General features: G+C 41.5%; 1 protein-coding gene across 2 annotated transcripts in view; it reads left to right on the top strand.

Annotated features, from left to right (window-relative positions):
* Positions 1 to 23,325, top strand: part of aida (axin interactor, dorsalization associated) — a 107,588-nt gene that overhangs the window by 74,796 nt on the left and 9,467 nt on the right. Inside the window, exons 5-9 of one of the 2 annotated variants that reach the window (XM_063040563.1) lie at positions 3,876 to 3,939; positions 5,146 to 5,243; positions 7,071 to 7,082; positions 19,623 to 19,745; positions 19,827 to 19,949. In XM_063040563.1, coding sequence (XP_062896633.1) covers positions 3,876 to 3,939; positions 5,146 to 5,243; positions 7,071 to 7,082; positions 19,623 to 19,745; positions 19,827 to 19,949 — 420 coding nt within the window. The remainder of the gene's footprint in view (positions 1 to 3,875; positions 3,940 to 5,145; positions 5,244 to 7,070; positions 7,083 to 19,622; positions 19,746 to 19,826; positions 19,950 to 23,325) is intronic. The other variant, XM_063040564.1, reaches the window with a different exon arrangement.

The raw sequence follows: 23,325 nt of genomic DNA, 5'->3' as shown, positions 1-23,325 counted from the left end.
TGAATGTTTCCAGAATTATATTTTTAATTGTTTTAACGTGTATAGTTTATTTCCCTTTGTTATTACATGTTCAAGTATTTGTCTGGAACCCAGAGACGAGCTACCACTGACCTTAAAGACACAATTAAACTCAGTCCCTGCCATAAATGCTTCTTTTGGCAGCATGACTATTCTTTAACATTACATGCTTGATGTTCCCCTTGTTGTAAATGATCCCTATCTAAGATATAGTAAGGATCTTGTTAAAGTTGCTGGAAGTAACTCTGAAACTGCTTGCCAGGGAGCATTACCTAGGGCTGCTGACCTGCATCTCCAAACAACTTGTTATCAACCCAGCACTGAGGGACCCATGAGTTGATTACATGTTTAGCAAATTTTTAAGATGGGTACCTGCAAAAGAGAGATTCAAAACTTGCCTATTTAAATTAAACTTGCTTACAGGAAGCCATTAGGTCCAGTGAGCTGAAGGTAGCTTCCAGCAGAATCTATCCCACTCCCCCTCTTCTATCTCTGTAACTTGTTATCTTTCACTTTCTCCTCAGCTCCTCCTGATTGTCCTGCCACTCACCCATCCCAAGGGTAATTTACAGGATGCGGGAGGAAACTGGAACACCCAGGGGTGACCTTGTATCCACAGGGAGGATGTGTGGAGTTTGCGTAGACAGCACCAGAAGTCAGGCTCAGACGTGGGTTGCTGGAAATTCTGGGCCATTGTGGTGAAATTGAGTGAAGATGTGGCCTCAGTTGTATAATCACCTCACAGTCTGCTGTAAAGTTCCAGCTGTCACGTTGCAAAGGTAGCCTCAGTGTTATAGTCATAGAGTGACAAAAGGGCATCACGGTAGCGTAGTGGTTAGCACAGTGTTATTATAGCTTGGAGCATTGGAGTTCAGAGTTTAATCCTAGCATCTTCTGTAAAGAGTTTCTATGTCCTCCTTGTGAAATGCATGGGTTTCCTGCGGGTGCTCTGATTTCTTCCCACAGTCCAAAGACGTATTGGTGAGTAGGTTAATTCATTGTAACTTGTCCAGTGACTAGGCTAGGGTTAAATAGGTGGGTTGCTGATGGCATGACTCAAAGGGCCAGAAGGACCTATAAGCTGCAGAAAGTTGTAAACTCAGCCAGTTTCATCCTGGGCACTAACCTCCCCAGCATCCAGGGCATCTTCAAGGAGCGATGCCTCAAAGAGGTGGCAACCGTCATTAAGGACCCCTGTTACTCTGGACATGCCCTCCTCTCATTGCTATCACTGGGGAGGAGGTACAGGAGCTTGAAGACACACACTTAACTATTCAGGAACAACTTCACAACTTCTTTCCCCCTGCCATCAGGTTTATGAATGGACATTGGAACCCATGAATACTAACTTATTATATATATTGTTAAATAAGCAGTGCAAAAAAAAAAGAAATGAGGAGGTGTTCATGTGTTCAATGTCCATTCATAAATCTCTCTCTCTCACACACACACACACTCACACACATACTCACACACACACACTCACACACATACTCACACTCACACACACACTCACACACTCACTCACACACACACACACACACTCACACTCTCACACACACACACAAACACACACACACACACTCACACACACTGACACACACACACACACACACACACACACACACACACACACACACAATGCATCCACATAACAAGAAGTTTCACAACAAATGCCGGTGATATTAAACCAGGCCCTGATTCTAACTCTATGCTGTATCTCTAAATAAACTAAAAAATAAAATAAATAACAGGGAAACAAACCGTTTGGTCCAACTCATTCAGGCTCACCAATATGCCCGCCCATTTGATCTAGACTCACTTGCCTGCACTTAGGTAGGTATATGGATGGGAAAGTGTCATTTTAGTTTTTATTGTACCTGCCCCTGCCACTTCCTTTGGCAGCTTGTTTCATATTCCCACCACCCTCTATGAAGAAGTTGCCCCTCAGGTCCTTTGAATCTTTCCCCTCTCACCTCAACCTTGTGGCCACTAGTTTTTGATATATTTTCACTGGGGGAAAGTATGTGTGCCTATGTAACCTTACCTATACCACTCATGATTTTATACACCTCAGGTTCCTGCACTGCAAGGAATAAAGTTCTTGCTTGCCCATTCTCCCAAGGGATTAGATTCTCATTCTAATCCCTTGCATCCTGGCAACATTCTTGTAAATGCATTACAAAAAATTAGGTATCAGTGAACCAGACCCAATCTATCCTACGGAGGGGTGAACTATTGCTTTATCATGATGCCATGATAACTTCACAAAATTGAATGACAGGTTACTTCAGAGCAACACACACAAAATGCTGGAGGAACTTAGTAGATCAGGCAGCACCATACAGAATATGGAAATGAATAAACAGTTGACATTTCAGGCTGAGACTGTTCTTCGGGACTGAAAAGGAAGGGGGAAGATGTCAGAATAAAAAGGTGGGAGGAGGGGAAGAAGAATAACTAGAAGGTGATAGGTGAAGCCAGGTGTGTGGGAAAGGTAAAGGGCTGGAGAAGAAGGAATCCAATAGAGGAGAATGGACCATGGTAGAAAGGGAAGAAGGAGGGGCACCGGGGTGGTGGTGGGGGGGTTTGATAGGCAGTTGAGAAGAAGAGATGAGAGTCTGGAATGGAGGATTGAAGAAGAGGGAAGGGGAGGGAACAAAAGAATTACTGGAAGGAGAAATCAATGCTTAGGCCATCAGGTTGGAAGCTACGCAGATGGAATGAGGTGTTGCTCCTCCAGAGAGTGGCCTCATCATGGCAAAAGAGGAGGCCGTGGACCGACATGTTGGATTAGGAGTAAGGATAGGAATTAAAATGGTTGTCCACCAGGAATTCCATTTTTGGCAGATGGAGTGCAGGTGCTTGACAAAGCAGTCCGCCAGTATAGTTGCTTATCACCGATGTAGAGGAGGCTGCATTGGGAGAACTGGATGTAATAGATTATCCCAATAGGTTTGCAGGTGAAGTGATGTCTCACTTGGAACAACTGTTTGGAGCTTTGAATGGAGGTAAGGGTGGAGGTGAATAGCAGGTTAGCATGTGTTGCTTCCAGGTATATGTGCCAGGCGGGAGATGTGTGGAGAGGGATGAATGGTTGGGGGAATCACAGAAGGAGCGATCCCTATGGAAAGTGGAGCATGGAAGGGGAGGTATAGTAAAGATGTGTTTGGTGGTAGGATCCCATTAAAGATGGTGGAAATTGGTAGATTATTTTACACAGGTTGTGCCATAGCTATTTTCTGCATCCTCTCCTTCAAGAGAACTAGAGATTTGGACATCAAAACACTGTCAAAGATTCTTAAATGTGATTGCAGTTAAATTCCTGCATCCATTTAAGCATCATCATAAGTGAAATTAGTGTGGGTTAAGATATGATTGCAACAGTCAAAGATTATTAATTTATTCATCTAGGGGATTACACATTTATTTCCCATCCCTATATGCCCCTAACGTGGCATGTTTTGAGTCAATTACATGGCTTTAGGTCTGGAATAAAGGGGACCAGATCTGGGAGAGGATGCTGGCTTCATCTCCTGAAGAACAGTATGGATAAGATGGTTTTAAGGCAGATTTTGAGTTTCAGGATCACTGTAACTGATACCAGGTTTCTGGAAATTCTGAACTTAATAATTATTGTAGTGGAATTTGAATTGGGGCTTCAAATCAATTGTTGACTCTTTTGGATTCTAGTCCAGTAATTTAACCACTTGAATTCCAATATGATTGCAAAGTTTAAAGATTAAATCTGTCTGTTTGAAAACTACTACAGGGTCTGGAGGTGAAAGCCCATATTTACCTGCACTGCTGCTTTTAATAGTAGACATTGGTTTGTTTTCTCCTTTTTTTCTTTACAGTTTTAAAGAACATTCTTTCTTATAACAAAGATTTTCCTTTTGATGTTCAACCTGTCCCTATAAGGTAAATGATTTAATTTGGCATCTTGTCCATTAAAACTCTTAGTTTAATAAAATTGATCCATCTTGATAATGAGTTGCTTCTGTTCTCTTTCTTGTGGGCATGCGATTTTCCAACAGACTATCAGGATTTGTCCATGACTTGTTCATGCCACAGAGCCTCAGCTTGCTTTCCATCCACTTTCTTTTCTGCTGCATCAGCTGATTTCTGTCCTAGTTAAGTGAATAACTAAAATAACACTTCATTTTGCTTGATAACTGAATGAATCTTTAATTTATGGTGGGTTTCTCTAATGACTTTGGTGATCACATTGTTGTTGAATTCTTGTTCCTGTGGTTTGATGAAATTGTCTTCTCTGTGAACAGAGAAGAGTGGTTTTCTTACTGATGTCCTGGGCTAGCTTAGTTTTCCTCTGTAGGTTAGAGGTCCTAGATGGTTCACAAGACACTCAATGGCTGCAGTTACTAATGCTGATGGGCATAGTTGGGGTGGCCATTTAGTATTTTAATTACCCAAGCTGTTCCCTTTTTCAATAAATGTTTACAATGGAGACATAAGAGACTGCAGAAACTGGAATTTGGAACATACACAATCTGTGGAAGAACTCGGTGGGTCAAGCAGCATATGTTGGGGTGGGTGAGGAGTTGTTGACGTTTCAGTTTGAAACCTTGCTCCCCTCCCTTATGAGGCAATAACCTACCTATTATCTTACACCCTTCATCAACCAACCTATCATCCCAGAATGCTTTTTCACTACTCTTTTATACCAGCCATCTCGCCTTTCAGTCCTGATTCAGGGTTTCAATCTAAAATATCTCAAAAGCCTTTCTTCCTTCTGCTCAAGCCACTGAGATCTTCCTGCAGATTGTTTATTGTTCAACAAATATTTAAATAGTCTCCTAATTTAAAAAAAAGAACTTAATAGTAACGAATCAATGAACAAGGAATCCTTTCACCTTCACAGGTCTTTCCAGGGGATAGGGGGTGCATCGAACTCTCTTGATGTAGAAATAGCCATTTACAAGGACAGGTTGTGATGCATTGAATTGTTAGGAGTTTTATGTAATGAAATGCAGCTCATTGTCTGTGTGGTCCCACATTTCAACTTATGGGCTCAACCTCCTGTAGCCTTTGAATTTATTTTGAGTTGAGGATAAGTTGCCAGAGGCTGGGAATCTTCATAAGCGTTGGTTTTGATTTGTGTGACAGGAAAATCTTGGCACCTGGAGAAGAGGAGAACTTGGAGTTTGAGGAAGAGGAGGATGGCGGAGCAGGAACCCCTGACTTCTTCACTACCAGAGTTCCAGGTTGGCTAATGGGGCAATGATTCCTGTACTTGAATGTCTGAACTTGTCGATGAAGGCGGAATGATGAGTGCTGAATTGAATAAAACTGGCGATATATGGCTATCTGTCCTGTTAACCCTTTGATAGGAATCAGAGAGAAGCATTCACAGTGCTGAAGGGATTCAACTTGGTTCTTATCTGTTCCAGTGAAGTAGGATTTATCATCTCTATAGCAGGGAATATCCCTGGATAGCTTTACCCTTACTCGGTGGTGAACTCTCCCCACCTATGAACGTTCAGTCTGAAGCCACTGTCCTTTCTCCTTTCTGTGTGCAAGGTTAAATGGCCCACTGAGTTGTGAGGAAAGCAGCAAACCAGTCTCAGCAGTCCTCTAGGTTTTATCGTTCAGTAGATGATAGCAGTGCTGATGGGTGAACTGTAGACTTGCTTACATTTCCTTGTGACAGTTGACCCTTTGAGTTCATGCCAGCTCTCAGATCAATCCCATTATCCCCTTCCGTCTTACTTCCTCGTAACCTATTCTCTCTTACATTTCCATTGTCCCTTCTGACTTCCCTGCCACTCATCTACACTCCACCTTGCTCTGTAACCAGGTGATAGAGCCTCTGAGATACACTCATCCACATGGTTTGTAAAAAATCACAATGCATCATTAATGCTTACTGTTCCAGATAAAACCCCACTTGTTAGTTTGACAGACACAACTGTTTCCACATATGTAAAAATATTTGGGACTGTTTGGTTAAACTGTTCTTCATTCATTTATTGAGTAATAACAGTCCTGTCACAGTGAGAAAGCTATTGTTTTCCTTAAGAAATTCTGCCATACTTTCAGTAAGGACAGGTTCATATTCATAGATTGTGTACACTGGGAAATATTCCCATGGGATTCCTTCTACTTTATTTATTATCTACTATTTTCATCTCTGCCCTAAAACAGAAACACTTGATAGTCCTTAAATGGGGACAGATATTTTTAAAAATCAATGAATTAGACTATCCATTTTCCACAATTCTATTTCATTCTGTTCGTTACTCTGCCTTTTTTTGTACACTATGTTCTTCATTTCCACCAGTGTGCTCTCTAGTTCAACAAACCCGCTCAAACTCCCTGTATTGCTGAGTGCTTCTCCAGAGTCACCCTTTACCTGTGAAACTGTTTTGCTTTGGTGACAGTGTTCACTGGGTGCTGTAGAGCAGTGTGCCCTGTATTGATCCAGCCTCCCCAGGCCCCTCCAAATCAGAACAAGGTCATTATCTGTGCATTTTCTTCACTTACTTTTCACAGACTCCATTCCAGTTAAGTACCCAGATAAGAGCACTTTTGTTCTAATAACATGTTATGAACAACCTTCAACTGTACCCAAGCATACCCTTAGCCTTGATATCAACTGTCAGTGACCCACCAGGGATTAAAGGATACACATTACCACCCCTCCCCCATACTAAGTGAGAAAGGACTAAAAGACACTTTACCACTTACTATTGCCAGTGTAGGGACCGTGACTGAGATGATTGATTTCTGTTCCCCCCCCCCCACCGAAGCTGTTTCTTCAGTTCCTCCCCATGATGATGGGGATCAGGGGAGTTGTGCAAACTCATGACCTAATCGTGACTTGAAAACTTGTGTCTTTTTGGCAACTTTTACTACTTGTTCTGCTTCGTGTTCACAGCTAGTCTTTTGCCATCACTGTATAATTGCGGCGTGTTGGGGTTGCAGGTGGTATTAAGCTGATGCATTAACATGTGATCCTGTCTTTCATCTGCATGGTCTGGTTCTGTTGGCTCACCTGCTTCTGATCTGCATGTCCTGCGTTCTAACCCTAGGAGCTGTAGAAGGTAATGGGGTTGCTTCTGATATTTACCATGATGGGTTTGTTCTGTGGGGTCAAATCAACCTTTTTACTTCAGTCATTAATCTTTTCATCTTTACAGAAAAGTAGATTGTAATGATTGGAAATCCATTGGCAAGAGTGCAGAATGTACCTTCAGACTTTTTCTCAACTGCTCTTAGTTTTGTTCGTCCATTCCTGAAGCTGCATCCACATGTTGTTCCTGCAGAATACCCAACTCCACTGGTCTCCTGACCTTTCCTCGCCACTGGCCCTCCTTAGTCCAGCAAATTAACTTTTTTACAAACCATTCTCTTTGCAGACCTTCTTCAACCTTCAATAACCATTTCTGGCCTCTTGCATTCCCTTCATGCTGCCAAGATCAATTTGTCTTTGTGCAGTTCTCTGCCACTGCTCCATGTGCACCTGATTGTTTGGCCAAGCCATTAGAATCAAATCAGCATCAGGTTTATTATCACTGTCATATGTTGTGAAATTTGTTGTTTTGTGGCAGCAGTATGTTTCAATTATTAGTTCTAATATCTCCTATCCTGCATGCCACGTGATTCCTTGGGGTGTTTTACTGTATAAGGTGTTTTAGAAATGCAAGTTATTTTTGTTGAAAGTTTATCCTCTTTAAAAATGTTGCTGCCTTTTAAGTTTTCCATTTCTTTGCCCCCTCACATGGACAGTGATAATCCTGAAGAATGTTTGCACAGTTTGTTCAAGGGGTTTGCTACATCAATTGGAGTTGTCTTCGGTCTCCCCTTTTTCTTTCTAGTTTTGATTAAGGCTTATGACCTGTAACATAAACTGTCCACTTCCCTCCATAGATCTCTGCAGGTCAGGCAGATACCTCCAGCGTTATGTGTATTGCTGTGATGGTGGATGAAATGTATAAGTTTGGAGCATGTGTCCAAAGAGTAGATGTGGGTCTGTTGTGGTATTAGTTCTGCCACTGTACTGTACTTGTACCTGGTGACTAGAATATCAGAGAGCACAACAGGAAACAGGATGACTTCTTGCAATGATCCTTCCCCACCATCCCACCCTTGTATCCAAAGGTTCACGCTGTAAGCTTGCCTGGTCTCGTGCAACATTGAATTGATAACAGAGTAACAGGTCCTTTGGTACACCATGTCCATGTTGACCTTTTTGCTCATCTATGTGAATCCCATTTACCTGCACTGGATCCATATCCTGCCATGCTTTCCTTTCTAAGTGTCTCTTAATGCGGTGATTATATCTGATACCACCACCTTCTTTGGCAGTGAGTTCCAGATGTCAACTACTCATTCTTTAAAAAGAACTTCCCTGATCCCTTTTAAAATTCCTTCCTCTCACCTTAAATTCCTACCCTCTTGTTCCAACCATGGGGGAAAGATTCTGTTTATCTACCCTCCCTATGCCTCTGATTATTTTACACGCCTCTATTAAATCACCCCTCAGTCTCCTTCACTCCAGGGAAAACAAAGCAACCTATCCAAACCTTCCCAATAATTAAAACCTTCAATCCAAGCAATATCCAGATGAATCTCCACTGCACTCTCACCAACACAACCTCATCTCTAATTTAGTGTAGTGACCAGAACGGCACATAATACTGAAGTGTGGTCCAGTGGGTGTTTTGTAAACTTGCAACATAACTTTTATATTCTATGCCTAGACCTGTAAGGATATGCATGCTGTATGCCTTCACTACCTTGCCCACATGTAGCCAATTTAAAGGAAAATAGACTGTTCACCAATGTTTATTGATGTCCCACATGTTGTGTATTTCTATTTCAGTAATATTTGATTAATATTATAAATACATTGTTTGATTAAGCATTCTTTGTTTACATAATTCATGACAGGTTATATGTAAAAGTATGTGAATGGCCTATGTCATAAATGCGCTCCTCACTAAAGTAAAAACGGAACTAGACATGCATCTCCTGGCTCCGTGTTTTCTTTCAATTACTTGTATGTTTTGGAGTTACAAAGCATAACAGTGGTGATGAGTAAGTTTTAAAACAAACCCGAGATGGCTACCTAACTGTTGAAATGCAGAAAGTTGTTCGAGTTTAAAAAAAACAACACAGCTTGTCTTTGAAAGGGGAAGAGACAGAAGGTCCAGTTTTAAACAAAAGGCAGAAATCAGACAAATTCACGGGTTCTTAAGCAGTGAGTACCGTGTGATGGTATTAATGATTTTTTTAAAAGGCTGGCTACATCAGAAAAATAGCCACATTTGATTGCACAACAGATAACTGGGTGATATATACTGAATGAATTGAGCAGTATTTTGAAACAAATGAAATAGCTAATGAGAAGTAAGTGCAGGTTTTGCTGAGTGTAATTCGTGGAAAAGCATGTAATTTGCCTAGAAATTTAACTGCTTCAACCAAACCAGCCAAAATGACCTTTGCTGATATCATGAAGGTATTGCAGGAACATTTAGAACTGAAACCATTTTTGATTGCAGAATGCTTTAGATTTCATAAGTGGAATCAAAAGTAAGGGGAGTCCATTTCAGTGTATGTATCTGAATTGAAGAGATTGTCCAAGCATTGTCAGTTTGGTAATGGGCTTAAAGATGCACTGAGAGATCATTTAGTTTGTGGAATCTTACAAGAAAACATTCAAAAGAGGCTCCAAACTGAAACACAACTTCAATTTCAAAGAGCAGTTCAAATCACTTTATCAGTAGAAAGAGCATGCAGAGACATAATTGAGTTGCAGTCAGGAGTGAAAGTTAGAGTGAACAGAATTGCAATGTCCAAACAGAAGCTGGCCTGTCAAACAGATTGGGTTACTACTGTGGTAGGGGCTCATGTACACTAGACCAATACAGATTTAAAGGCGAAACTTACAGAACTAGGTAATCTTGAGATTTACAATGTGAGAACTAACCAGAGACAAGTAGTATGGCCTACACCAGAAATGAAAAGCAAATTAATTAAAATGGAATTAGACACTGGATCAGCTGTTTCAGAAATTCACAAAATGAATTTGAACGTCATTTCAAAGATACTGAACTGAAGCCTACAAATATCCAATATAGAACGAATACTGGAGAAGAGATGACTCTTGTGGGACTGACATTCATAACAGTGAATACAACAACCAACAAGCCACACTGGGGTAAAATCAGGAGGGCCAGCATTATGGGGCCATAATTGGCTGAGACAACTACAACTTAAGTGGAGATCCATCAACTATCTGCATGCCACATCCCCTGCAATAGAATCAACTGAAAGCAAATTATGAAATGTACTGGATGATGCCATAGCAGTGTTCAAGGATGGCACTGGAAAACTCAAACATGTCAAGGATAAAGTAGTTTTAAAGGAAAGTACCACATCCAGGATTTGCAAACCCCGTCTGGTTCCTTATACCATCTGCGATAAAGTAGCCAGTGAGCTAGATCATATGGAGGCTAAAGGAACTCCAAGGTTGAGTGGAGCTTATGGGCAATGCCAGTGGTTTCAGTAGCCAAAAAGAATGAGTCTATCAGGATCTGTGGTGATTTTAAGGTCACTGTCAATCCAGTACTGAAAATAGATAAATACCCTTTGCCCAGGATAGAGGATATCTTTGCAAACATTTCTGGAGGGAAACACTTCAGTAAAGTGGACAGCTGAGGCATGCCTACAGATGGAGATGGAAAAAGAGTCCAAAGCGTTTCTCATCATAAACAGTCACAGAGGGCTTTATCGCTATAATAGGCTTATTTTTGGAGTAACATCTGTACCTGCAATCTAGTAGAAAGCTATGGACCAGGTGGTGCAAGGCTGCCCAGATACTGTGTTACCTGGATAACGTCATTGTTACTGGTGAAGATGACAAGGAGCATCTCCAAAATCTTAGGACAATATTAAAAAGATTAGAAGATTATGGGCTCAAAGCCTGACACAAGTGTGAATTCTTTAAACCAAACATCACTTACTGTGGTTGCACAATTGATGCACTAAGATTACGCAAGTGTGCTGAGAAAATTGAAGCTATGGTAGATGACCCAAGGCCAAAGCACGTGTCACAGTTGAGTCCTTTTTAGGATTTGTCAATTACTATAACCAAACCTGGTTACCGTGCTGCACTCCTTGAAATCATTACTACAGATGGCAATGGACAAAGCAGTATGAGATGGCTTTCCGAAAGAAAAGGAAACAGTGATGGCACAGGGTGCTCAGCAGAGGCTCCTTCCCTCTCCCACACCACCTCAGGTCTCTTCTCCTGGGTGATTGCAATAGGCTGCTGTGTCTGCAGCGAACCCATGGTCTAGTCTAGTCCTCATCGCATGCTTCCCTATCATTGGTCTCACCAATGAACTAGTGACTGGACTTGCAGTATTCTATGTTAGCAATGTCCAACAGGGTCTTGCAATAAAAACATCCAAAACAATCACTCACTGTTTGTTGGGTCATGCTCCATCACTATCGACCAACTCACTGATGGGATAGACCTACAGTACTTGATGTTCTTCATATCTAGCAGTGACTTGCAATAGTAAAAAAAATGTACAAGATGAACTAAAATCTGATGAAGAGACAGTTCACTTTCACTTGAACACAGATCACAACATTCGGAGGAACTATGGCATTGCCGTATTATGGTCAATGACGCAGTGTACTTCCACATATTCCCTCAGAGCTGAATCCTTTCTGACTGGTGCAGCTGGCAGAGACACTGCCTCACACCAGTATTGCTCTGATAGCTGGCAGAGATGTGATGGGCTGAATAACCTCTATCGGAGTTGTAAGGAAATAGTAAAATTTAAAGCAATTCGTCAGAGGCCAAAAATAAAGAACAATGTTTAAAATATTTTTCATATGAGAGAGGCCATTTTGGAGAACTTTGATTTTTCTCTCACTCGGGATTGAGGTAATAGTGTCCAAGTCTTGAGAGTTATCAAGAATTACAGTGGGATCTTGATCAGCTTGTTAAGTGAGTCAAGGAATGGCAAATAGAGTTTAATTCAGATAATTACAAGATGTTGCATGTTGGAAAGAAAACGCAGGCTAGGACTTTCACAATGAATGGCAGGGTCCAGAGGTGCATTGTGGAACAGAGGGATCTAAGAGTATAAGTACATTGTTCCCTGAAATTGGCATCACAACTATACAGGGTGGTAAGGAAGGATTTTTGGAATGCTGGCCTTTGTCAGTCAGAGCACTCAGTAAACAAATTGGGACTATTATTGTGCAATTTATGAATGTTGGTGATGTTGCATTTGGAATATTATATTCAGTTTTGATCACCGTACCATTAAGGGGCCATAAAGCTGGAAAGAGTACAGAAAAGATTTATGAAGATGCTCCTAGGACCTGAGGGACTGAGTAATAAAGACAGGTTGAAAAGGCTAGGACTTTATTTATTTGATTAAAGATTAATTTTATTTGTCATCTATACATCAAAGCATGCAGTGAAGTGTGTTACTTCCATCAAATGAAATCAGCGAGGATCGTGTTGGGCAGCCTACAAGAAGCCATGATTCCGGAGCCAATGTAGCATGCCCACAAATTCACTAACCTTAACCATGCACCTTTGGAGTATGGGAGGAAATGAGGTCATGTAGAGGAAACCCACGCAGTCACGGGGAAAAAATGCAAATTCCTTACTGACAGCGGCAGAAATTGAACCCCAATTTTACAGCAGATGCTGTAATAGCATCATGCTAACTGCTAAAGTACCACGCCAGTAATCTCAGAGGGCTGTATAAAATGATGAGGGGTATCAATGGAGTGAATGCATTCTGTCTTTTTCCCAGATTTGGGGAATTGAAAACAAGAGGGCGTAGGTTTGGAGTGAGAGTTGAGAGATTTAATAGGATCCTGAGGGGCAGCCCTTTTGTCCAGAGGTGGTCGGTATATGGAATGAGTTGCCAGAGGAATTGTTTGAGGCAGGTGAATTAACAACATTTAAAAGACACTTGGACAGGTACATGGATAAGAAAGATTTAGAGAAGTGTGGTTCAAATGTGGGCAAGTGGGACAAGCAGATTGGGTGTCTTGGTCAGCAAAGACTTATTAGGCTGAAGGATCTGTATAACTCATGACATGCCATATTGTCAGCAGCTTTGTCCATTGCATGAGGTGTTTAAATGAGATTTGTCAGGTCTTTTTCAATCCATCCACAGGACATGTATGAAGGTGCTTATGCCAGTGATCATAATATGAATGAGTTCAACTTGAAATTTGATAGGTAGAAAGTAAAGTCTGACGTAGCAGTATTTCAGTTGAGTAAAGGAAATTACAGTGGTATGAGAGAGGAGTTGGCCAAAGTAAATTGGAAGGAGATGCTGGTAGGGATGGTAGCAGGGCAACAATGGTGTCAGTTTCTGAGAAAAATGAGGAAAGTGCAGGATGAATATATTCCAAAAATGAAGAAATACTCTAATCACAAAATAGTATAACTGTGGCTGACAAGGGAATTCAAACCTAATGTAAAAGCAAAAGAGAGGGCATGCAATAAAGTAAAAATTAGTGGAAAGACAGAGGATTGGGAAGCTTTTAAAAACCTACAGAGAGCAACTAAAAGAATCATTGGGAGAGAAAAGATGAAATATGAAAGCATGCCACTGCAAACAATATCAAAATGGATAGTAAAAGGTTTTTCAAGTATGATTGATTGGCTTTTGACAAGGTCCCACATAGGAGATTAGTGTGCAAACTTAAAGCACACGGTATTGGGGGTAAGGTATTGGTGTGGGTGGAGAATTGGTTAGCAGACAGGAAGCAAAGAGTGGGAATAAACGGGACCTTTTCAGAATGGCAGGCGGTGACTAGTGGGGTACCACAAGGCTCAGTGCTGGGACCCCAGTTGTTTACAATATATATTAATGACTTGGATGAGGGAATTAAATGCAGCATCTCCAAGTTTGCGGATGACACGAAGCTGGGTGGCAGTGTTAGCAGTGAGGAGGATGCTAAGAGGATGATGCTAAGAGGATGCAGGGTGACTTGGATAGGTTGGGTGAGTGGGCAAACTCATGGCAGATGCAATTTAATGTGGATAAATGTGAAGTTATCCACTTTGGTGGCAAAAATAGGAAAACAGATTATTATCTGAATGGTGGCCGATTAGGAAAAGGGGAGGTGCAACGAGACCTGGGTGTCATTATACACCAGTCATTGAAAGTGGGCATGCAGGTACAGCAGGCGGTGAAAAAGGCGAACGGTATGCTGGCATTTATAGCGAGAGGATTCGAGTACAGGAGCAGGGAGGTACTACTGCAGTTGTACAAGGCCTTGGTGAGACCACACCTGGAGTATTGTGTGCAGTTTTGGTCCCCTAATCTGAGGAAAGACATCTTTGCCATAGAGGGAGTACAAAGAAGGTTCACCAGATTGATTCCTGGGATGGCAGGTCTTTCATATGAAGAAAGACTGGATGAACTGGGCTTGTACTCGTTGGAATTTAGAAGATTGAGGGGGGATCTGATTGAAACGTATAAGATCCTAAAGGGATTGGACAGGCTAGATGCGGGAAGATTGTTCCCGATGTTGGGGAGGTCTAGAACGAGGGGTCACAGTTTGAGGATAGAGGGGAAGCCTTTTAGGACCGAGGTTAGGAAAAACTTCTTCACACAGAGAGTGGTGAATCTGTGGAATTCTCTGCCACAGCAAACTGTTGAGGCCAGTTCATTAGCTATGTTTAAAAGGAAGTTAGATATGGCCCTTGTGGCTACAGGGGTCAGGGGGTATGGAGGGAAGGCTGGGTTCTGAGTTGGATGATCAGCCATGATCATAATAAATGGCGGTGCAGGCTCGAAGGGCCGAATGGCCTACTCCTGCACCTATTTTCTATGTTTCTATGTTTCTATAAATAAATAGATAGATAGATAGAAGTGAGATGAGAGTGGATATAAAACCACTGAAATGAGGCTGGAGAAATAATAATGGGGGACAAGAAGATGACAGATGAACCAAATGAGTATTTTTCATCAGTCTTCACTGTGGAAGACACGAGCAGTGTGCCAGATGTTGAAGGGTGTGAGGGAGGAGAAATGAGTACAGTTACTATTACAAGGGAGAAAATGCTCAAAAAAACTGAGAAGACCTAAAAGTACATAAGTCACCCGGGCCAGATGAACTGCACCCTAGAGTTCTGAAAGAGCTAGTGGTTGAGATTGTGGAGGCATAGTAATGATCTTTCAAAAATCCTTGGACTCTGGCATGGTGCCAGAGGACTGGAAAATTGCAAATGTCACTCTACTCTTTAAGAAATGAGGAAGGCAGCAGAAAGGAAATTATAGACCAGTTAACCTAATCTTAGTGGTTAGAAAGATGTTGGAGTCAGTTGTAAAGGATGAGGTGATGGAGTACTTGGTGACATGGGACAAGATAGGACAAAGTCAGCATGGTATCCTTAAGGGAAAATCTTGCCTGACGAACTTGTTGGAATTTTTTGAGATTTCATGTAGGATAGATAAAGGGGATCCAGTGGATGCTGTATATTTGGACTTTCAGAAGACCTTTGACAAAGTGCCACACATGAGGCTGCTTACCAATTTAAGAGCCCATGGTATTACAGGGAAGAATCTGGCATGGTTAGAGCATTGGCTGATTGGTAGGAGGCAGCAAGTGAGAATAAAAGGATCCTTTTCTGGTTGGCTGCCAGTGACTAGTGCTGTCGGGACCGCTTCTTTTTGTGCTTTATATCAATGATTTAGAGGATGGAATAAATGGCTTTGTTGCCAAGTTTGCAGATGATACGAAGATTGGTGGAGGGGCAGGTAGTGTTGAGGAAACGGGTAGGCTGAATAAGGACTAAGGAAAATGGGCAAGAAAGGGGCTAATGAAATACAATATTGGAAAATGCATGGTCATGCACTTTGGTGGTAGAAATAAATGTGCAGACAATTTTCTAAACGGAGAAAATCCAAAAATCTGAGCTGCAGAGGTACTTGGGAGCCCTTGTGCTGAACACACTAAAGGTTAACTTGCAGGTTAGTCGGTGGTGAGGAAGGCAAATGCAATGTTAGCATTCATTTTAAGAGGTCTGGAATATAAGAGCAGGGATGTGATGTTGGGCTTTATAAGGCACTAGTGAGGCCTCACCTTGGGCATTGTGAACAGTTTTGAATGTTGAAAAGCCTAGGCAGAGTCAGTGTGGAAAGGATGTTTCCCATGGTGGGGGTGTCTAAAACGGGCACAGCATCAAGATAGAGGGGGGTCCATTTAAAACAGATGTGGAGAAATTTCTTTAGCTAGGTGGTGGTGAACTTGTTGCTGTAGGCAAGTGTGGAGGCCAGGTCGTTTGGTGTATTTAAGGCAGAGCTTGATAGGTTCTTGATTGAACATGGCATCAAAGGTTACGGGGAGAAGGTCAGGTAGTGGGGCTGAGGAGAGGAAGAAATGATCAGCCATGATTGAATGGTAGAGCAGACTAGATGGACCAGTCTTATCTGCTCCCGGTCTTATAGTATGCCTTTGAGTGCATTGAGCTGCCTTTAGGATCTCCTGCATGCTTGTGTTGAAGTATCCTTCAGAGTTATTGTGAGAGTTCCAGCAGTGGTCAATTTCCTGTGATATTCTTCCATGTGGGGATGGTGTGTGACTGAGGAAACCCTGTATGTGGTGCAGAGGTCATGGGTTTTCACATAACGATAGTGCACGGTTAGGCTGGTAGATAGGAATCAGTCAATCAGGCTGCGTTGTCCTGGGTGGCAATGAGTTTGTGTAGTTGCATCTGCACCCATCCAGACAAGTGGAGACTTCCATTACACTCCTGGCCTGTGCCATGTGAATAGTGGAGAGGTTTTGAGGAGCAAGATGATGAGCCTTTGCTGGGTTGTTGCCTTTTGTTGTGGTCAGAGAGATGTTCTGAGAGAAAGAAGTGTGGTGGGGAGATTTGGATTATTTTTAAACTGAATATTAATGTTAGTGTGATTACATAGTTTATATATTGCCACAATGTACTGAGATAGAATAACTAGCAAGATCACATTCATGATCAGTATTAGATTGTTCAAATTCAGAGGCAGGCTGATGTAAGAGCATAAGGCTCAGAAAGAGGCTATTTGTCCTATGAAGACCATGCAAGATTAATTCAGCTTGTCCAACTCCACAATGGCCTGCCAATTCCTTACTTTCAGGTATTTGCAACTCTCTGTAGTTGAACCTGCGTGTACATCGTCTATGTACTCCAGATCTGAACTACTCTGATTTTTCATGAAAAAAAATCTCATGTGGGTATAATTATAGCATTTATTTGTAGTATGACATAGTTTTGTAGATAGGAAAGATTTAGAGACAACACACACAAAATGCTGGAGGAAATTACAGACCAGGCAACATCTATGGAAAAGAGTAAACAGTTGATGTTTCAGGCCGAGACCCTTCATGAGGACATCAAGATTTAGATTATATTAGATTATGAGGACACACAGTCCTCTTTTATTGTCATTTCGTAATGCATGCATTAAGAAATGATACACTGTTCCTCCAGAATGATATCACAGAAATACATGACAAACCGACTTCAAAACTAACAAAAAACACATAATTATAACATATAGTTACAACAGTGCAAAACAACCATAATTTGATAAGAACAGACTGTGGCACGGTAAAAGTCTCTCGAAAGTCCCATCACCTCACGCAGACATTAAACCTCCAGTGCCGCCAACTTGCCGATGCAGTATACTGGAAGCATCCAACCACAGTCCGACTCCGAGTCCGTCCGAAAACTCCAAGCCTCCGACCAGCTGTCCGACACCGAGCACCATCTCTGCCGAGCGCTTCGACCCTGGCCCCGGCAATAGGCAAAGCCGAGGATTTGGGGCCTTCGTCTCTGGAGATTCTCGATCGCGCAGTAGCAGTGGCAGATGGGTCAAATCTAAATAGACCTAGCTCAAGAAAGTATCTTGGTTGTCAAGGATGAGTTGGACTGAACGGCCTGTTTCCCTGCTGTATGGCTCTGACTCCTGTCTCCGTCTATTGTCTCCTAGTTGTTGACCTCTGCGTAATGGATTAGTTACTTTGGTCTTCTCTGTCCTTCCATTTCTTGAAATCTCTCTGCCAAATCTCCTCAACCTCTGTTCCATTTTGCATTCCCAGAATCATTCCCTTTTGCACCCTTGCCAAAACCAAAGCTGGTGCCAGAAGTGGACACAATGCTTCAGTTAAGGCTGAACTAGTGTTTGATCAGGGTTGATCACAACTTTTTTTTTTGCTGTTACAGGTCTTTGGCCCAACTTGTTCATGCCGACTGTGATGCCTAGTAAGCTAGTCCCAACTGCCCATAGCCTTCTAAACCTTTCCTATTCATATACTTATCTAGATAGCTTTCTAATGTTGCTTCAGTCACTATTTCTGACAGCTTATTTGAATACAGCCACTCTTTGAAGAAAAAAATCACTCATCTCTGATCCCTCTTGCATTTAGCATCCCCTTTTGGCAAAAAGACTGCTTTCACTCTGTCTATGCCCCTCGCAATCTTGCATATTTGTTTCATCATTTCTCTGCCCTATACAGCCCCGGATCCCATGTTTTTTTTTACACTACTTTCTTAATTTGTCTTGCCATGTTCAAGGAACTAAACAAGTACCCCCAATTCTCCCTATTCTTGTAGCTCATTCAAAACTGCATTCACATTCAAAATGGCTGATCTCATTCTTCCCATAAAATGTAACACTTCATGATTCCCCGAATTAAATTTCATCCTCCACCATTTTATTAATGATTTTATTGATTGACAGAGCGAGTTACTTACTCGTTTTCTTAAGTCTTGTGTTTGTATGTTGTCTCTGGTACTGTTTCTAGAGCTTTTTCACTGAAATTAAATGGGCCGGTGTGCACCCCTTTTTGCAAAAAGGTCTCATTTTTGCCATTTTCTGGTCCTCAGGCACCAGCCGTGATTCCAGTGATGTTCCAAGGCCTGTGGTAATAAGTGTCAGCAATTCCCTCCCTCTCAGCAATCTGGGTTGCATTCCATCTGGTCTGAGTGATTTACCAACTTTAACTATAGCCTTCCAAGCCCCTTTCTGTGTCAAATCGGAGCCCATCCAGGATCTCAGCCACATCTTCCTTTACTGAGGCTCCTTCAGCATCCTCTTCCACAGTGACTTACTACTTGAGCCTTGCTCCCTGCCCCCATGTATCAATTTCTTTCCTAGCCTCGTAGAGAAACTGAGAGCCCTTTCTGATGCCTTCTGTATTGAATAGGCTGCCTACACTGAATGTCTATTTGTGCATGATAATGGACTGACTTCTGTCCAAACAAGTTAAAGGCTGGGAGAACTTCTTCCAAGTAATTCTCAAAAACTTGCAACTTCGTCTCACTTTCACAGCCAATGGTGTTAAGTAAAGCAACATAAAAACAACTTCCACATTGAACATACACTGGCACTGAGAAACAGTTGTGAGAAATGGCAAGGTCATTTCTCACAGTGCTAAATATTGGGACATTATGGAAATCACCAGATGTATGAACAGTGATTTAAAACCTGCAAGGGAGGGGAGTGGGTAATGTTTAATCACTGTTTTGAATACTCGGTACAGGGGGTGTTCTGATTATGGCAAGGCACAAGCATTGATACTGTGGTAATGTCTGCTCTCAGGTACTCTCCTACCACGACTGCCCTCTGAACCAGGCATGGCTCTGCTCACTATAAAGATAGAAAAAATTGGACTCAAGGATGCAGGGCAGTGCATTGACCCCTACCTGACAGTCAGTGTAAAAGGTAAAGCAGGGTCACTTTGAAATGGGTCTGTAGTCCATATAATTCTGATGCTTACAAAATATTAATACCTCTGTTGCACAGATATTAATGGAGTAGACCTCACCCCTGTACAAGATACCCCAGTGGCTACAAGAAAGGAAGACACGTACATACATTTTGCTGTTGATGTGGAAATTCAGAAACACATTGAGAAATTGCCAAAGGGTAAGTCAGTTTCCTTTTTTACCTTTGAGAAGGCTTCTTGTGTGGCAACACCATGGTAGAGAATGTCCTGGTACCCAACAAAATATGTTCACTTAACAGCCCACTATGTCGTAAGTGTGTAGATAAGTGATTTAACGTAGAGTGAAGCACTGGCTTGTGTGGGAGTACATTACACAGAGATCATGGTCATGAACAGGCCCTTCAGCCTGTTGAATTGTACAAGATGTTGCTAGGGCTGCATCTGGAACATTCTGTTCAGATTCAATTGCCCAGCTACAGGAAAGATGTAAACTGGAAAGCTTGAAGAGGGAACTTATAAGGATGTTGCTAGGACATAAAAGAAGTGAGTTATGGAGAAAAGTTGAATGGGTTGGGACCTTTTTCACAGGGGTGTAGCAGAATGCGTGGTGATCTTATAGAGAATTCTCATAAATCCTAAAGAATGCTCTCCAATAGTCTTATCACCGACATTACACTTGCCAGTCTATAGTTTCCAGGATTGTCTCTTAATAATGAATAACCTCTAGTAAGACCAGTCCTGAAGGAGGAGCTTGGCCCAAAATGTCAACTGTTTATTCATTTCCATAGATGCTGCCTTACCTGCTGAGCTCCTGCAGCATTTTGTGTGTTGCTTTAGATTTCCAGCATCTGCAGAATTTCTCGTGTTTATAGTAAATCTACTGAATTTTGTGAAGTAATTAGACAGGAAAGTGTCTGAATATAATTCTTAAGGTTATTGAGATGGTATTTGATAGAAATTGTTAGTTAAGTTTCAGCCTCATGGAAGTGAATAGCGAGAGATGAAGGCTAGGAGGGAACTCGAAGGAAGCATAGGAGCAAGGAATCCAGTGTACTGTGACTGAAACTGTCCCCCGATTTTCTGTAATGACTTAATGTTGGAGAGCCTCATAGGAGCAAGGAATCGAGTGAACTGTGACTGAAACTGTTCCCCGTATTCTGTAATGACTTAATGTTGGAGAGCCTCATATGAACTTGGGAGAAGGGCAGATGAATGTTAGGTGTTTTAGAACATAGAACTGCACATGTAAGAACAAGCCCTTCAGCCTACCATGTCTGTGCTGAACATGATGTCATTTTAAACTAATCTCATGGTCCTTAACCTTCCCTGCCTGTTCACATGCCCATTTAAATGCCTCGTAATGTTACTATTGAATCTGCTTCCACCACCTCCTCTGGCAGCACTTTCCATTACTTACCTCAAATCTTTTATGCCCCTCTAGTTTTTGACATATCCACCCTGGGAAAATTATGTAGATTGTCAACCACATCCATGCCTCTGAAAATTTTATTAACTTGTGTCGGGTCACCCCTCAGCGTCCGATATGCAAAGAAAACAAAGAAGTTTGTCCAATCTCTTAGAGCTAATATGGTCCAATCCAAGTTTTGATTTAGCCGATATGCGCAGTAGATTTCATTACTGGGAAAAGGAGGTAATCTAAGGTAACCAACTTTAAACATGAAACAGAAAGAAGAGGATTTTCTAAATAGTGAAAAGATGGAAAAATGGAGATCCCATGGATGTTAAATTTGTGAGATAGTCTGAGATCAGCAGAAGGTCTTTACGTCCAGAAGAAGGCGGCATCTGTGTACAGCTTTTACACGTGGAGCTGGATCAGCCATGGTCCTGTGGAATTAACTCAAGTATATTAAATGACTCGGTCCTCTCCTTATGTTACTGGACACACTAAATTGGTAAAATGGTTTATTGCCTGTGATGTCTGTACAGAGGTAGGGTGAAAAACTTCATTTTGCTTGCTACCAATGGAGATCATTTCATCACATCAGTGCATTGAGGTTTTACAGGGGAAGGACTTCCGGTAGAGCTCATGGAGTGAAGCCATGTTCTTGACTCGCTCCATTACCTCTGAGTTTTTTCCTATGATCAGCTACATTTAAGCTAACCATTAAGGCACTGATTTTTACAATACCTTGCAGCGGATTGTTATTAGATATTTGGATGCTTTTAAGGTCTGCCATGTCTAAGAACGGGAAAGACGGCAAACCTCCGGTTAGACCAAAAGCTACTGATCCTCCTCCGACTGAACCAGCGTTAACTTTGAAAGCTATATCGGATCTGATTCAAACAGAAATTTCAACTACTATAACGGATCTGATTCGTGTGGAAATTTCAACTAAACTGCAGAAAATTATTGATGTAATCAATAAAATGAAAACATCTATCACGGAACATCAGACTGCTATATCTAATCTTCAAAAATCCACGCAACAAAATGAACTCAAGATGGGGAAAATTGAAGAAACAATTACTGGAATGAAGAAAAAACTTGACTTTCTGACTTCTAAAAACTCTGACTTAGAATGCAGAATGCAACAACAGAATATTCGAATTATTGGTATTTGTGAAGCTGCTGAATCTGATGACCCGATAAAGTTTTTTTCTCAACTTTTAAAAGATTCATTTCCTACCTTATTTCCTAACCAACCACCACTATTGGATCGGGTTCACAGAGTCCCATTATATTCGTCTAGGTCAGATAAACCTCAGCATGTTATTCTACGATTTCATTATTTTCAAGACAAGGAGAAATTGCTTCGATTCGCTCGACCTAAAGGTTACATTGATTACTCGGAGCTTCGGTTTCACCTGGTGGAGGATTTTAGTAAACAGGTTCGGGATCAACGTGTCTGTTACAGATATGTGATGTCGGAACTCGATAAGATGGATTTAAAACCAGTGTTGCTTTATCCCGCACGTTTGAAGATTCGATCGCCTGATGGGTCTTCCCGTTTTTTCGACTCTCCATCGGAAGCCCAGAGTTACCTAGATCAATTTTCACCTTCAACATCCTAATCGCAATTATTAAATCATCTCTGTTTGATTTAATTTTTCTTTTTTTTTCGCTTTATATGAGGGCAGAAAAGCTTTTTTTTCGGTTTAATTAACATGGTTGCCAAACTTTTTTGTCTAACTGTGTCATTCCTTTCTTTTTCCCTTGGGATTCTGGGTGGTTATTTCCTCTGCATCGTTTTAGGTATTTCCTTTGAGGCCTTAAACTTTGTAGTTTTCAAATGTACTTCTTGTAGTTTTCCTTGCTAATCTATGCTAATTGTCTCATTTTCTTGTTTAACTATACGGTCTGTTGTTGGTTAACGGTTTTCTTTATATCTACCTGTTTTTCTTTGTATTATATCATGTTTGCTTTAATCAGTGTACTTTTTTTTATTTCTCTACTGTTTTGTAACTTTAGCTGATCCTCATATATACACTTTTTTTTCAGTGAGCGTCTATCGGATGTCATGGGGGTAGTTCTAGTGCTTGCTTCTTTCTGGCTGGTCTATCTCAGATTTAGCTTTGGGGGTACGGAGGGGGCGGTGGGAGGGGCTTCACTTTTTA

The sequence above is a fragment of the Mobula hypostoma genome, chromosome 2, assembly GCF_963921235.1.
Source record: "Mobula hypostoma chromosome 2, sMobHyp1.1, whole genome shotgun sequence".
Lineage (NCBI taxonomy): Eukaryota > Metazoa > Chordata > Chondrichthyes > Myliobatiformes > Myliobatidae > Mobula > Mobula hypostoma.
The sequence above is the reverse complement of the archived record's forward strand: the minus strand, read 5'-3'. Positions and strand labels throughout refer to the sequence as shown.